The following is a 14,185-nucleotide window of genomic DNA, read 5'->3' on the forward strand; positions in this document are numbered from 1 at the left end:
GGTGCAGGGACAGAAGGGGCGGTCAGGCAGCGGGAGAAGAAGAAGAAGAAGAAGAAGAAGGGAGAGGATGTACCAGGAGAGAAGGATGTCCAGGATCATGTTCCCGGCTGGTCCTCGCTCCCACATATCCGCAACATGATAAACGCTGCTCCGGGAGCGTTCGCCCGCAGGATGCCGTCAGCGGCCCGGCGGAGCGGCTGCTGGATAGCATGGTGCCAGGCTGTCCTGCTCGGCGTGTCGGCGCTGGTTATCGTGGCCGAGCGGAGCGCACGTAAGTGGGCAGCTAGCTTGCGGGCGGCGTTCGCGCTCTGTTTAAAAAATAAAATAAAAACAGGCAAAAAAAAAAAAAAAAAAAATCAAGATGGCACGTTTCAGTATACGCTGTGATGGTTTTAGCTACATTCATGGAAACATGGCGTATAGCCCTTTCACGAAGCATTGAATACAGGTGGAAGCAGGTAAAGATGTAACACAGCTATTACTAGAGTGAACAGAAAGCCTGGACATTGTTTACCTCAGCGAGAAACTGGGGTAAACACCTGAAGGTGTCCCCCATCAGCTTCACCTACTCAAGCCTACTTACATCCAACCACTCTCCATAAATACCATTCATAGAAAAATATAAAATTTCTTCACATTTTTATGATCTTTATGCCATACCAATTCCTTACATTTTGGTCAGTATTAGTCAAATATTAACTTTGGTGCTGTTCTCATCCCACCTGTGATCTGTGTCAGCTCAGTGTCTCCCTGAACAAGTAGATCAATGAGCCAAGGTCATGACACCAGAAAGATGACTGGATCTGTACAAAGTGTGACTTTGTGTTCTGCAGGTATACCATTCCCTGTAGATAAAAATACTGTGCTGCTGCTTGGACAACACACACTTTTGTGAATCTCTCGTTTCTGAGCAACATCAATTTATGAAACAAATGTTTGACGTTTTCATCAAAGCCAGGATTCAGACATTATGATAGTATTTGTGGGGGATCTGTTTGCCCTTTACAATCTGTGCAGTTGGCAATGAATCCTAACACATGCAATGCTTTCACTCAGTTCAGTTCCATTAATTGTATTTACACTGTGCCAATTTACAACAAATGTCATCTCAAGACACTTTACTAGACAAATTGCACTTTAAATTCTTGCACAAACCTGCATCCTGCTTGTCTTTTGTTTGTGTGCTTCAGTGATCTACTGTATAGGATTCTACCTTTGGAACGAGGAGACGCAGTGGGCGGGCCTCACACTTGGCCTTTTTCTTCCTGGGACAGCAGTTCAGCTGCTAAGCGTGAAGTGGTACTATGATGATGGAGATGAAAGGCGATTCTACCTCTCTGTCATACACATACTACACTTGGGCATCTTTAAAAGGTATGATCTTTGCAACTCCAGCATGTTAGGATTTATGTCATTTAAGCACATCCAGCATGTTTGGTGAGATATGACTGTCTGTCAGAGTGTAGACATGAAACCAGATTTTCACATCATTCTGTCATTGAGAAGGTTATCCCTGTTCAGGTGTTTGTCTCTGACTCCCTCTTTTGGCAGGTTATGGGACTGCATGAGGTCTGTGCTGCATATGCAGGGCTCGGTGGCTGAACTTGGTGCTGCTGTCATGCAGCAGGCAGATGTTGCTGCCCTTTGGCTGCTGGAGGCACTTGTCCTTACACTGCCTCAGAGCCTGCTGCAGGCATATGTAGTTGTGTCTACAGATGTGGGGATAATGTCACCAGGTAAACTGATCTTTCAGTGGATTATTGGCTCACTATCCTGTTCGAGGCATAATTTTAATGTCTAATGCTTTGCTTCTGTTTAACACTCAGTGGCATATTGCTGTGGCTTATGCGTGCTGTCCATTTCCTGGGCCCTGGTGCTGTACAGCCGAGCCTGCTGTCTGATACGACCAGGCCACTTGGCCATGCCGCCAGCAGCCCTGCTGTGCCAGCTTGTCTGGAGAGCAGGCATGTTAGGTGCCAGGGTGATCTGTCTCATGTTCTTTGCCAGAGTCTTCAACTGGTGGGTTTGTGGAGTAGCAGGTGAGCGCAAACAAGGAAGGTTCTCTAATGCCGTTTTGTTACAACACAAACTTCTTTGTATTTTACTGAGATTATATGTGATAAACCAGCACAAAATCTGCAATGTGCATTTGTTTTCAAATGCCCGAGTCAGTCATTTGTAGAAACACATTTTGCTGCAGCTGAAAATTTTTTGGGGTATGTCTCTTTCAGCATTTGAGTTGTAGAGACTGAAATGGTTGCCTATTTGTCCCTTCAGATAGCTCAAACGTTTTCAGATTTGACTGGGCCATTCCAACAGATGAATGTGCGTTGATTTAAACCACTCTTTTTCAGCTCTTCTTGTAGTTTTGGTGTCATTGTCCTGCTGGAATGTGAACCTCCACCCCAGTCTCAAAGCTTTTGCAGCCTAAAACAGGTTTTATTCCAGGAATGCCCTTTATTGCTCCATCCATCTTCCCATCAGCTCCGAACAGCTTCCCTTCCACTGCTGAAGAAAAGCATCCCCACAGCATGATGATGCCACCACCATGTTTCACTGTGGTGGTGGTGTTTTCAGGGTGATGAGCGGTTTACAAATCCTTTATATAAAAGGTTGAAAACAATGCATCCTTTTGACACCACTTCACAATCATGCACTACACAGTGCTGATTTATTTTCTCAAATTTGAATAACATACATAACAAGGCAATGTATTTTATTGAAATTCTAATGTTTCTAATGACCTCTCATTTATTTGCTGCTTGTTTACATTAGTGTACACACTAAGCATAGGTCTCTGATTTCAGTCTATTTTTCTCTGATCTCCAGGTTTTCACTGGCTCACCGCCTCCTTCTGGCTAGTATCACAGCAGCCCGACATTTGCACTGGTCACTGGTGTTGGCGTGCCTTTAATGGCGTCCTAGGGCTCATCCACGTCTTCCTCTTCCTCAACGTCAAAGATGGACCCTCGCGCTTTCGTATGGCTAGCTTTTATGCTGTAAGAAAGTACTTGTTTTACAGAAAATGGTTTCATATGCTGTGCACTAGTGTGTCTAGTGATCCCACGCAGTGAGCAGCAAGGACACACATGCTTATATAAACCAAATTGTTTGCACCGTCATCCTCACCTCTGTGTCCTCAGCTTGCAGTGACGTGAAGCTGACTGCAAATGAGTGATGACCTTCTCCGTCTCCCTTTAGTTCATGCTCGTAGAGAATATCACTCTGCTGTTGGCCGCCTCCGACTTCCTGAGCGAAGCGTCATGGGATAGCATGACCCTTCCCACCTCTGCGCTGTGCAGCTTTTTCCTTGGTGAGTCATTTTGTCTGCAGCATCTGCACAGAATCAGAAACCAATCAGATTCTGTTAATAATGATGATAATAAAAGCTATGGAATCAGAAAACCCCATGCGGGGATTCAGAACTGTTAAAAATAACTTTTAATAAATTATAGTTTCCTGTGTTGTTGCCAAGGTAGCAAATTGATCATCTGAAGTATCTGAAACTGCTAAGATCATATGTAAACCAATTTATCTTAACTAAATAACACTGGGCCTGGCCCACTTGTGTGGTCAAAACCACTTGGGGCTTAACCTGTTCAAGACAGTGGAGATGATGATGGACTACCGGAGAACACCCCCCACACTCTCTCCTCTTACCATCCTCAACAATAGTGTGTATGCGGTGGATCACCTTCTGTTCCTAGGAACCACCTTTTATCGAGACCTGAGATGGTTCTCAGACAGACACTGTTCAGAAGAAGGCCCAGCAGACACTGTACTACCTGTGGCAATTCGAAAAGTACGACCTTCCACTGGATATCTTCTGCTTGGCTGTCATTCAGTCAGTCCTGTGAACTCTTACCTTTAGGATGAACCGCCACAGAGACAGTTTCTTTCCTCAGGATGTCTCTCTGATGAACACTTAACAGTCAGAGTGCCTAGATCAACCCAACCTTTATTTTGAATACATTTATTAAATGCGGAGAAAGTCTGACATAACGAAACACTTTTCACTGGTGCCACTCTAATTTGCAACCCGCCTGTAAAATAAACTGAAGCATTTATTTTCAATTGATTTTCTTTATTTTTAAGGTTCATTAAAGGAACAGGGAACTTTTAATTAGTAAAGCGTGGCCCATTTGTCCCAGCCGCTCTTTAAAATGATAAAGAAGAAATAAAATCCCATCCAAAGGCTGGGATGTGTCTCTGTTTACCTACTATCCTAGTAGGTGGTGGTAAGGCACTCATACATTGGTTACCAGCCACCAAAATAGCCAACAAAAGAAGGAAGGAAGGATGAATGAGAAGTATCCCGCTGCATGCATCATTCTCATGCCTAATGCATTATCAGGCCCACCACCGTTAGGCATTTTTTGGTCTTACTTGTCCTAACGCGTACACATACCTCTACCCTTAACTCTAAACATGTATTATATTGATAAGTCAATCGATTTTATATTGGTTAATATAGTAGGTACAGTTATGAACTGGAAGATAACTTGAACTGGTGGTTTTCCTGTGCACATGTGCTAACTGGGAATGACATCATATATGAACCGGCAAAGTTTTTTTGAACCGTTGGCCTTAGGAGGTTGTTAATCCAGATTTCATGTTTCTATGAAAGTTAAATATGATGTGAAACATAAGTCCATTTCACCTAGATACTCTTCAAAATGGGAAATAGAAGAGAACAGGCCATAAAAGTTCCCCAGATTTGTGTTGATGTTCATAGGTCAGGAAATGGCTACAAGAAATTAGCTGCCCACCTAAACTTGTCCATATTTACAGTCAGAGAAATAATTAAAAAGTTTAAAACAACTAGAGTTCTGAGGCTAAAGGCTCCTGGCTGCCTTGTGAGAGTGCGTCACACCATGAACTGATTACCAGTGATTTATACAAAGAAATCTGATAGCCTCTTGCAAAAGAATGGGCAGCACTGGGTCTTTAAGTGGGATGATGATCCAGTACATGTTGCCAAATCAAAACTCAAATTGTTAAGCACACACTAAATTGATATATGTTTAAATATATTGTGAAATAAAAGGTTGGATTTTTCAAAATTGTATTGTAAGATTATGCTACAGCAATAAAGGGTGAACTATTTTAAAGGTCCTTAATTCTTTAACAGGGGTGGAAAAGGGTTGGAAAGTGCTGTATTTGAACTGTTTGCCTAACCCAGGAAATAAATAGGAACTAAACGTAGTTCTTTCCTCTCCTTTTGCTTCCAAGGAGCCACCTCTTTGGTCCTATACTACCGGTTCCTCCATCCCAAGTCTACAGAAATCTCCCAAGGCACAAACCGGCATCAGATGGGCAGCACATGCATAGAACAAGGGGAGTCCTCCTTCTCTCTTGGAGACAAAAGTCTGCCAGCTTCTTCTGTTCAGAATCATGGCAGCTTCTCCCTGTCTGGCATGGCTGGATCTCTGTTGGAGCACCCAGGAAACTGTCAAGGACACTCTAACAGTTCCTGCCCTTGCTTCCACCACCACTGGCTCCTGATCCGTCTGGCCCTAAAAACTGGAGATCTCTGTAAAATCAACAGGGCTTATGGTGCCGGTGGGCCAGCGGCCATGCTAGACATGGAGGAGTACAACCAAGAGTTTAAAAGCAATGAGGGCATCACCTTTACTGCTGAAGGCAGCTGTGAGGGGGTCTCCACCTCTGAGTCCCAGGGTAAGGACCTGGCGCCGCTTTCGGACTGCAAAGACGAGTTTCAGACCGTGAGCGAACCCACTTCGACCGAACGACCTGAGGAAGAGGATGACAGTCTGGAGATGGAGAGCTCCATGGAGTCACCCGCATCTGAGTTCAAGCGCAGCTCCCCGGAGGGTAAGTCTGTTTTCGGAGACAGCCCGGAGCCTTATTACTGCCCTACAGAATCAAGTTCCACATTATACTTCAGTGCTGACCCCCAGTCCCCCAGCAGCGCCAGTAACCCCCGTTTAGACCGAGACATTGGGGGTCTAGAACAGGGAGTTCGTCTCAGCTCCATCCCCAGCGATCCGGCTCTTCACAGAGACGTGCGTGGACTTATGAGCCGTGTCGGACCGCGCTGCACTTCCACTCCTAAACTGGACTGTGGGGTGTCGGATTCTCCTCCCAGCGTCACCCATCTGACAGGTCCAAGGAGGCAGCTCATATTGTCCCGCAGAGATGAAGACGATACCTTCTAGCTGTCTTGTGGCACAATCAGGGAACAAGTTCAGAACAGCAGCTTATCTGACATTAATGGAGCGCACCAGCTTCATCCTCTTTTCATTGTCGAAGGATGAAAACTGTGATTCCACCTCTTTATGTCAGTATATTGGATATTTAGCACTACATGTAATAGAGAACAATCCTAAAATAGCATCTATTTTTCTCATACCATTACCCTTCTTAAAAATGCATTGCTTCCAAATGTTGGAAAGACTGAAACTATCAATGTTTTTTTAAAAGGAAAATTTGACGTTCTTCTGACGGGAATGGCATATGAGCAGACCTCCTGCCCCCACATTCATTAAATATTTATGCTCTTTATTTTGGCAGCTAAACTTCAGTCTTAACTTTGTAATTATACTGTGCAAAAAAGACAAGCAGCCTCCACATGACTGTGATTACTTAATAGATAAGTACGGTGCCTTGCAAAAGTACCCTTTGAAATGTTTTACATTTTGTTAGGTTACAACAACATACTCCTGTGTTTTACTGGGATTTTATGTGATGGTACAGATTTGTGAAGTCGAAGGAACGTTATTCATGGTTTCCCAGTTTTTTCAACAAAAAATCAGAAATGTATGACTTGCATTTCACATTTAGAGGTGGATTTTTTTTCTTATACCTCAAGCTTTTAATCTCTTGCTACAGATTCTCAATCAGTTAACACCATTCTAACACATGAATATCCTTTGATCTACAGCATTGTAACTTGGGCTGTATGTTTAAAGCGAACCTTTATCTCAGTCTTCCTTCCAGGAATTCCCCTTATATAGCTCTAGTGATATTCCCATCAACTCTGACCAACTTCCATGTCCTTGCTGAAGAGTATCATCACCACAGCATGATGGTGGCACCATGACGTTTTCAGGCTGAGTGCAGTGGTCATTTTCTGTCACACCTTTCTTATTTAGGTGAAAAAGTTACATTTTACCTGGCTTATCGGTTTAGCAGGACCGTCATGTCTTGATAGGTTTGCAGCTGTGCCAGGCTCTTTATATTTAGATAATAGATTAAACAGCGTTCCATGAGATGTTCAGAGTTTGGAATATAAGGTAAACCTGCTTTAAACTTGTCCTCAACTTGGTTTCCAGGGTGCTTTGTGTTTAGTAATGTTCTCCAACAAACCGCTGAGACCTTCACAGAACAGCTGTGTTTATGCTGACTTGAAATTACACAAAAATGGACTGTATTTTGTAATGAGGTGATTTCTGAAGGCGATTGGTTCCACTAGATTTTGTGGTATCAGAGTAAAGGGGGGCGAATATGAATGCACAACACATTTTGGCATTTTTATTTGCAAAAATCCTTGAAAACCGGGTAAATATTTCCTTTCACTTCACAATTATGCACTATTTTGTGTTGGTCTATTGCATACAATTCCAATTAAATACACTGGAATTTGTGGTTGCAACATGGCGAATGTGGAAAGGTTCAAGGGCTGTGAGTACTTATTCAAAGCACTGTACACATTAATTGCATTTAAAACATTTTGAAATATGCAGCAGCTCTGTACTCCCAAACAATGGAGAGTTTCAGTAAAACATACCGAAACATTAATATCGCTGCAAGCGTTTCAGTGAGGGGCGTGTCTGACCTCTGAAACTATCTCAATGTAAGCCATATCTTTATGGCTTTTTAAAAGCACAAGTATCTTTAATCTATATCATCTGTTTTGGCTGGGATGCTGTGTTTTTTTTTTTATATCTAATGTTTAACTTAAAAAGTAGGACTTCACTACATTCATCTGATATTAATAAGCTGTGTTTCTCATATGGTGTGAAATGGTATTGCTTTGAGCAGAGCTAGTGGTTCATCTAAATAAAACTGTGATGTTTTTATCTTTTTGTCTGTTACATGTTGACCATGTAATTGCTATATAACTTATAGAAATAACATGTTGAAAAACAACAATAGTATCTCAGGCACAACCTCGTCTACTGTAAGACATAATGAACCATGTGCTTATGAGATATTTGTGGTGACTTTTTTATTTATTTGCTCTTGATTGCTATTTTCAAGTGACAAACTTTTATTAGAAGCACTGTTCTGAAACAGGAAAGACGTGGAACAATGCCTGTGTGGCATTTTGAACTATGCCCAAGGCCACTGGTGGCTTGAAATGAGCAATAAACTATCTACATGTTTGAGTGAGTGGACTTATTGTTTCTTTAATTGTTTAGGATAGTTCCTGGGATAAATAGGAACTAAAGGGCTAAACAAAAATTTCTATTTGTTCCTGATTCCAGTTCAAGTCATTTAACATAAAGTATTTGCAGCTAGTCTTATTTTTGTTTCACAGCACAGGCCAAATACCAAATACACACATTTTCCTTTAGTATTCTCAGTACAACTAAAAAAGCTGTGTTCAACAGCCTTAAAACTCAGACCTTGTCCAGCCTTGTTAATGTTCCAGTTGTTTTAGACATATTAATCATTGCTCTGACTATAGATATAAACAAATTTAGTCAAATAGCTACATTCTTGTGTTGTTAATTGTGTTTCCTACTGTGGTATTTCTTTCCTCAATTATTTTTTGTAATTTATTTACTGTGAGACAGTGAAAAAATCTACTGCAATAAAAATCAATTAACTTTAAATGTGGCAGGTGTTGTGGCAGCATAAGTAATTGTAATAATGACATAAGTCAAGAACTAATTAGTACTTAAAGCACTCATTCCTGAACTTTAAAAAAAAATATCTAGATATGATTCATGCTTTGAAATAAAGGCAGTGCCTAGTTGAAAAACTAGTCCACTAAGATGGACTTCTGCTAATACAAAGGCAGGGCCTTGCAAAAGTATTTGCACCCCTTGAGGACTTCTACATTTTGTCATGTTATAATAATGTATGCAGTAGAGCAGCATAAAGTGAAAAAGAATCTGGTATATATGGCCCTATTTAATCTGATACCGCTCAATGAATGACCACCATTCCCACTATTAAGCATGGTGGTGGCTGTATCATGTTGTGGGAATACTTTGGTTCTGCAGTGAAAGGGAAGTTGTTTAAAGCTGATGGAAAGGTGAGTGCAGCTAAGTACAATGTAATCCTGGTGGAAAGGCATTTAGAGGCTGCAAGACCTGACTCAGAAACAAATACTTTTGCAGTTTTATTTACCAATTCATAGATTATTTTCTCAACAAACTGATTGTTGGCTTCGAAGAAATTTTGAAAAGTTTATAAATGCTCCATGCCTGTTATGCTTTTATATTTGCACTTTAATCAAGTATGTACAATCATTATTTTTCATTCATCTTGTTTATAACCTCTAACCAAATATTTTTAAAGAATTGCTTAGGTGTAAAAAATTGCAGAATATTACAACTGCCTCAGGTTTTGTTCTAAAGAAAGATACTTGTGTAAAAGGGCCTAACTACCTTTACGACCTAAATGGCCTTAAAGGTATTTATGGCACTCGCCCTTTAAGACGAGGCGCATGCGCAAACCGCCGCGAAAGTTAACTCCTGAACTTCGCAGAGCCGAAAGATTTTGTCAGATTTCTAAAATCAGCGAGCTGACATGGCATTCCGCCGGAGAAACAAGAGCTACCCGTTCTTCAGCCAGGAGTTCCTCATCCAGAACCATGCCGACATCGTGTTCAGCCTGGTGATTTTCATTCTGATCGGGCTGATGTTTGAGGTGACATGAACTCTGATTCTTTCTTTTCTTCCCTTGTCTGTGTTTGCCTCTTTCAGCTGTTTTAAGAAGGCAGGTTTGTGCGTCCTCTCCGGCACTGATGAGAGCTGGATTGCTCTCTGTCTCAGTCGATTTATGTGCAGACTGCCTCACAGGTTCATTCACAATGACCAATATAACGAGAATAGCACCGCTGTTAGATGTACTTTTTTGCAGGTTTTGTTAGCAGTAAGTGCTGCTTTTCTGACTGAGGAGGTACACAGCTAAAAATAGTTTTATTGAAATGCAGAAAAAAACAGAAAGGAATACTATGAGCTGCTTTTTATAGTGAAATATTACGCATTTGAGTTTAGGGTTAAGTATCTTTAATAGCACATCACTTTATTTTTTTCATTAACATACTGTCTCCGTAATTACCTTTTTGTTTCCAGTAAAGATTGAATTTTTTTTTTTCTGTTTTACGACTGTTTCTTTGCAGTAAACAGTGTTGTAACAAACTTTATGAACTGCATCAAAAATTCAAAACTATACCGGAAATAAGCGGTTCCCACTTTCAAAATAAAAGCACATCCATCGCGCCCTCGTAATTGAAACGCCTCTTGTATTTATTTTGAAGGGCTGTAGCGGAAGTTACTTGCTTTTTTTGTCGCTTACTTTATCTGTTAAGTTAACTGCCACGTCTCACCCTGATCCGCTGCTTCTTGGCCACTTTGGCTTAAGCAACTCTAAAGACTGCTTGGACCAGACGCGATTTCCCCGCCGACATTCAGTTAGATGGTTCATGTTGGACCCGGCTCTCCTAGAACATGGCTAAAGCCACCACCAGCACCACCCACACAGGGTTTTTAAAGTTTCTGTCCGGAACTCCGGTTGTGATCACACAGCTGGTCGAGTTGAGAATAATTTGAAGGGGATTTCCTTGTTTTTCTGGTTTCAGAAGAAACTGGGAACTATGGTTTGCAAATGAAGTTGGTTTTTAAATGTAGTTCCAGCAGGTCACATACCCCCAGCAAACAGAACAAATCCACTGACTTGTTTTTCTCAACATGCTGTGTTGACAGCTTCGACTACTTTAAACAGAAGCAAGCAGATACAGACTATGGTTTAATTGCTTAATGTTTCATGCTGTAGAAGATTTCAGCCTTTTAATGTGAGCATGGGCTGCAATTCACTTTGATTTTCTTGTCAGATTTTGTTTTAAAAAGTGTTAATAACACCAATTCACAATGAATGCTATGTCAAGTTACCTGTCTAATTCGTATCCAGTTGTACAAAATCCAGCATTGTCCAAATTCAGGTTATATCCACCCAATTCATTGTTATACATCCAATCATACGCTTGGATTCTGATCCAGTTACATCAGTTATTTGTGATTGTGGAGGTTGCTACTCTTTTTAGATGAGAACAAATAAGTACTTTTTGGCCTACATGTAAACTTTGTGGCCACCCAAAACACATGGTGATTCAGTGGAGAACAATTGTGTGACTTACAGCTGGGTCCAAATTCAATTCATATTAGTCCAATTAATTTTGATACAGTCTAGTCTTTTAAACAGATTGTGATCTAATTACACCAGTCATTTGTTAATAGTAAGAAAAGCATTAAGTTCAGTTTGTAGCTTGCAACAGGTCATGTAGGGAACAATGTGAACATGTGGAAGAAGGTGCTCTAGTTAGATGATGATGAAGGAACTTTTTTGCTTGCATGCATAACACCGTGCATGGCTGAAAACTATAGCTGCACTTCAATTTGATCACAGTATTACCACGGTGGTGGCAGCATCATACTGTGGGAATGCATTTCTTTAGCTGAGAAAAATTGCACTGAAGCCTTTTTACACTAGTATAATTAAAGTAACAGATGCATTCGGAAAATCAAAAAGTTTGCATCTCATATAATGTCTTGGCAGTTTTAACTCTTCAGAATCATGCCCCTTATTAAAAAAAAATATATATATATCTCACCTATACTGCATATTGCCCATGATTACGTCTTTTAAATGTAGGTGATTTTAGTTCATTTTACTTCTTTCTGTTCCTCCTGTTGCCCACTGGCTTGATCTCATCTTGTCATGATACTTTAAAGATCAACTTGTTGAGATTGTTTTGAAAAAAAGTTTAATCATCTGTTGTTTTTTTTTTCTCATTTCCTTTTAGGCAACAGCAAAGACAGCCATACTCTTCATTCAGCCTCAGTACAACATTACCACATTATCACTAGGTATGGTGTGCAAAAATTATATTTAAGCATTCAAACACACTTTTGTGTGACTAAAACAACGGTCAGACGTTTAATTCTGCTGTTTTTATAAATATTCTGCATTATTGTCACTTGATTGTGTATTGAAGCAGTCAGCTTGTCCAGGATGTTTTCACAGACCGTGTGTTTTGTGTGTTCACCCCTCCTGTGTGTGCTTAGAGGGAGAGGTGACTACATATCATTATGGATGGAAGGACTGTGCCACCATCCTCTTCTATTTCTTCATCGCCATCATCCTCCATGCTGTAGTGCAGGAATATCTTCTGGATGTAAGTACCTTAACTTCCTAAGACAGTGTATTATAGCATAAGTACAGAACTGTATTAATTACTGTATTAATATTTCCAGAGAAGATGTTTTTTTGTCTCATTACTGATACAAGATTGCAAATGTTTGCCATCATTCTGTAAGTTTTCTCTAGGTTTGCTAAATTAAATGCTTACCTAAACTACAATGACTTCATAGCCCTTAAACTTGTGCATAGCTGAGAAAAGCAGGTAAATGGAAAAACCAAAATTGAAGAATGAAAATGTACTCTTTCACTTTTTGGGCTGCATAAAAATAGGCTATGTTGGGGGTGAAACTAATAATGGAAATCACCCTGAACGCACCATCTCCACAGTAAAACATGGCAGTGGCAGGATTATGCTGTGGGAATGCTGGTCATAGTTGATGGGAAGATGAAAAAAGCTAAACGCTCAAGTCTTAAAACTGGTGCGTATTTTCACCTTTTAAGCAGGACAACAACCCTAAACATACGGTCAAGCTGCAATGGAAGGATTTAGATCAAAGCATATTCATGGGTTTGACAGGCCCAGTCAAAGTCTAGACCCAAAACCAACTAAGAATTCACAGTAAAACTAATTCTTACAGAAGCCATCCGATCTGACAGAGTTGAGTTTTTTTGTCGATGAAGAAAAATGGGCATTTCAGTCTCCAGATGTGCAAAGCTGGGAGAGACTCTCAGCGTAGAATGTTCTAGGTGTGCTAAATACAAATACACGGCACACTTTTCTTATTTATATTTGTAAGGAAAATTCTGAAGTTTGCAGTTGTAACATGACAAAATGTGAAGAATTCAGCGGGTATGAATACTTGTATTTATTTGAAAGACTACAACACAAGTCCACTCTCAAATCAGGAAACCCATTTAACCTCATTGGATTTGCATTTGAAAACACACAATGAATCACACCACATCAAAAATGTTTTCAAGCTCATTTTAAACATGGCAAAGACTGCTTATGTGGACCAAAGTGATGAGTGCAGTATTTGATCGTTCTTAAAATACAACCCTGACTGTCATTATGGAGAAACGAGTCACCGAGGAGGCATGGATTTTATTTTAGCACCTTTCATCAGCTTTCTGAAGTGTCTTGAAAGGAATACACCTTTTTTTAAAGAAGTGTTTTTCAGCAGCAGCCATAAATAGTATCGGCTGTCTCTTCTTGCCCTACTTTTTTGTTAGATATTACAGTGACACTTCCTTGTGTATGACAGTGACGGCCATTATGACAGGATCCGGTGTCACTCACATGATCTGCTGCTTTGTTCTCGTCACAGAAAGTGAACCGCCGCCTTCACCTGTCCAAGAGCAAAAACACCAAGTTTAATGAGTCAGGTCAGCTGTGTGTGTTTCATTTAGTGTCGAGCGTGTGGAGTTTCTACATCCTCATTACAGTGAGTGAAAATCTTACTGTCACCACTTCCCATTTAATAATACTCCCAAACCCTAGCATGCAGATATGAGGCAGTCAAAAGGTTTCATGTGTTCTTTGTTTCGATCCTTTCTCACAGGAAGGATATCTCCTGCATCCCGGCAGCCTTTGGGAGAACTACCCTCATTCACATCTCAGGTAGATATGAAATAAATTTGCTCTTTTCAAAGAAATAAATAGTTGCTTGTTTTTGTGATTGTATTAACCAGAAGATATGAAAAAAAGTATTTACATAAAAGTTAAGATTATTTGCATGTCACTGTGTGAAATAAGTATCTTGCTGCCAAACATGCTTTTAGATTTTATTGTTTTTTTTTTTTTAATGGTGGGCCACCTGGTTTGTACCAGAGATGTGCTTAGAAATCA

At 40.5% G+C, this 14,185-nt stretch overlaps 3 protein-coding genes across 4 annotated transcripts in view; 2 read left to right on the forward strand and 1 right to left on the reverse strand.

Annotated features, from left to right (window-relative positions):
* xkr5a (XK related 5a) lies at positions 1 to 3,283 on the forward strand. Its single transcript, XM_047387228.1, has 6 exons — positions 1 to 271; positions 1,191 to 1,374; positions 1,552 to 1,736; positions 1,827 to 2,039; positions 2,830 to 2,999; positions 3,144 to 3,283. The coding sequence occupies exons 1-6, from the start codon at positions 136 to 138 to the stop codon at positions 3,156 to 3,158; spliced, it is 903 nt and encodes a 300-aa protein (XP_047243184.1). The 5' UTR covers positions 1 to 135; the 3' UTR covers positions 3,159 to 3,283.
* efhc1 (EF-hand domain (C-terminal) containing 1) overlaps positions 3,183 to 14,185 on the reverse strand; it is a 26,982-nt gene continuing 15,979 nt past the window's right edge. For both annotated transcript variants that reach the window (XM_047387223.1, XM_047387222.1), the window contains exons 10-11: positions 13,637 to 13,685; positions 3,183 to 3,336 (exon numbers count right to left, since the gene is read on the reverse strand). In XM_047387223.1, coding sequence (XP_047243179.1) covers positions 3,198 to 3,336; positions 13,637 to 13,685 — 188 coding nt within the window. In that variant the 3' untranslated portion in view covers positions 3,183 to 3,197. The remainder of the gene's footprint in view (positions 3,337 to 13,636; positions 13,686 to 14,185) is intronic.
* Positions 9,641 to 14,185, forward strand: part of tram2 (translocation associated membrane protein 2) — a 12,799-nt gene continuing 8,254 nt past the window's right edge. The window contains exons 1-5 of the mRNA XM_047387227.1: positions 9,641 to 9,843; positions 11,999 to 12,062; positions 12,261 to 12,370; positions 13,665 to 13,781; positions 13,899 to 13,957. Coding sequence (XP_047243183.1) covers positions 9,724 to 9,843; positions 11,999 to 12,062; positions 12,261 to 12,370; positions 13,665 to 13,781; positions 13,899 to 13,957 — 470 coding nt within the window. The 5' untranslated portion in view covers positions 9,641 to 9,723. The remainder of the gene's footprint in view (positions 9,844 to 11,998; positions 12,063 to 12,260; positions 12,371 to 13,664; positions 13,782 to 13,898; positions 13,958 to 14,185) is intronic.

This window comes from Girardinichthys multiradiatus, chromosome 15, assembly GCF_021462225.1.
Source record: "Girardinichthys multiradiatus isolate DD_20200921_A chromosome 15, DD_fGirMul_XY1, whole genome shotgun sequence".
In the NCBI taxonomy this organism is placed as follows: Eukaryota; Metazoa; Chordata; class Actinopteri; order Cyprinodontiformes; family Goodeidae; genus Girardinichthys; species Girardinichthys multiradiatus.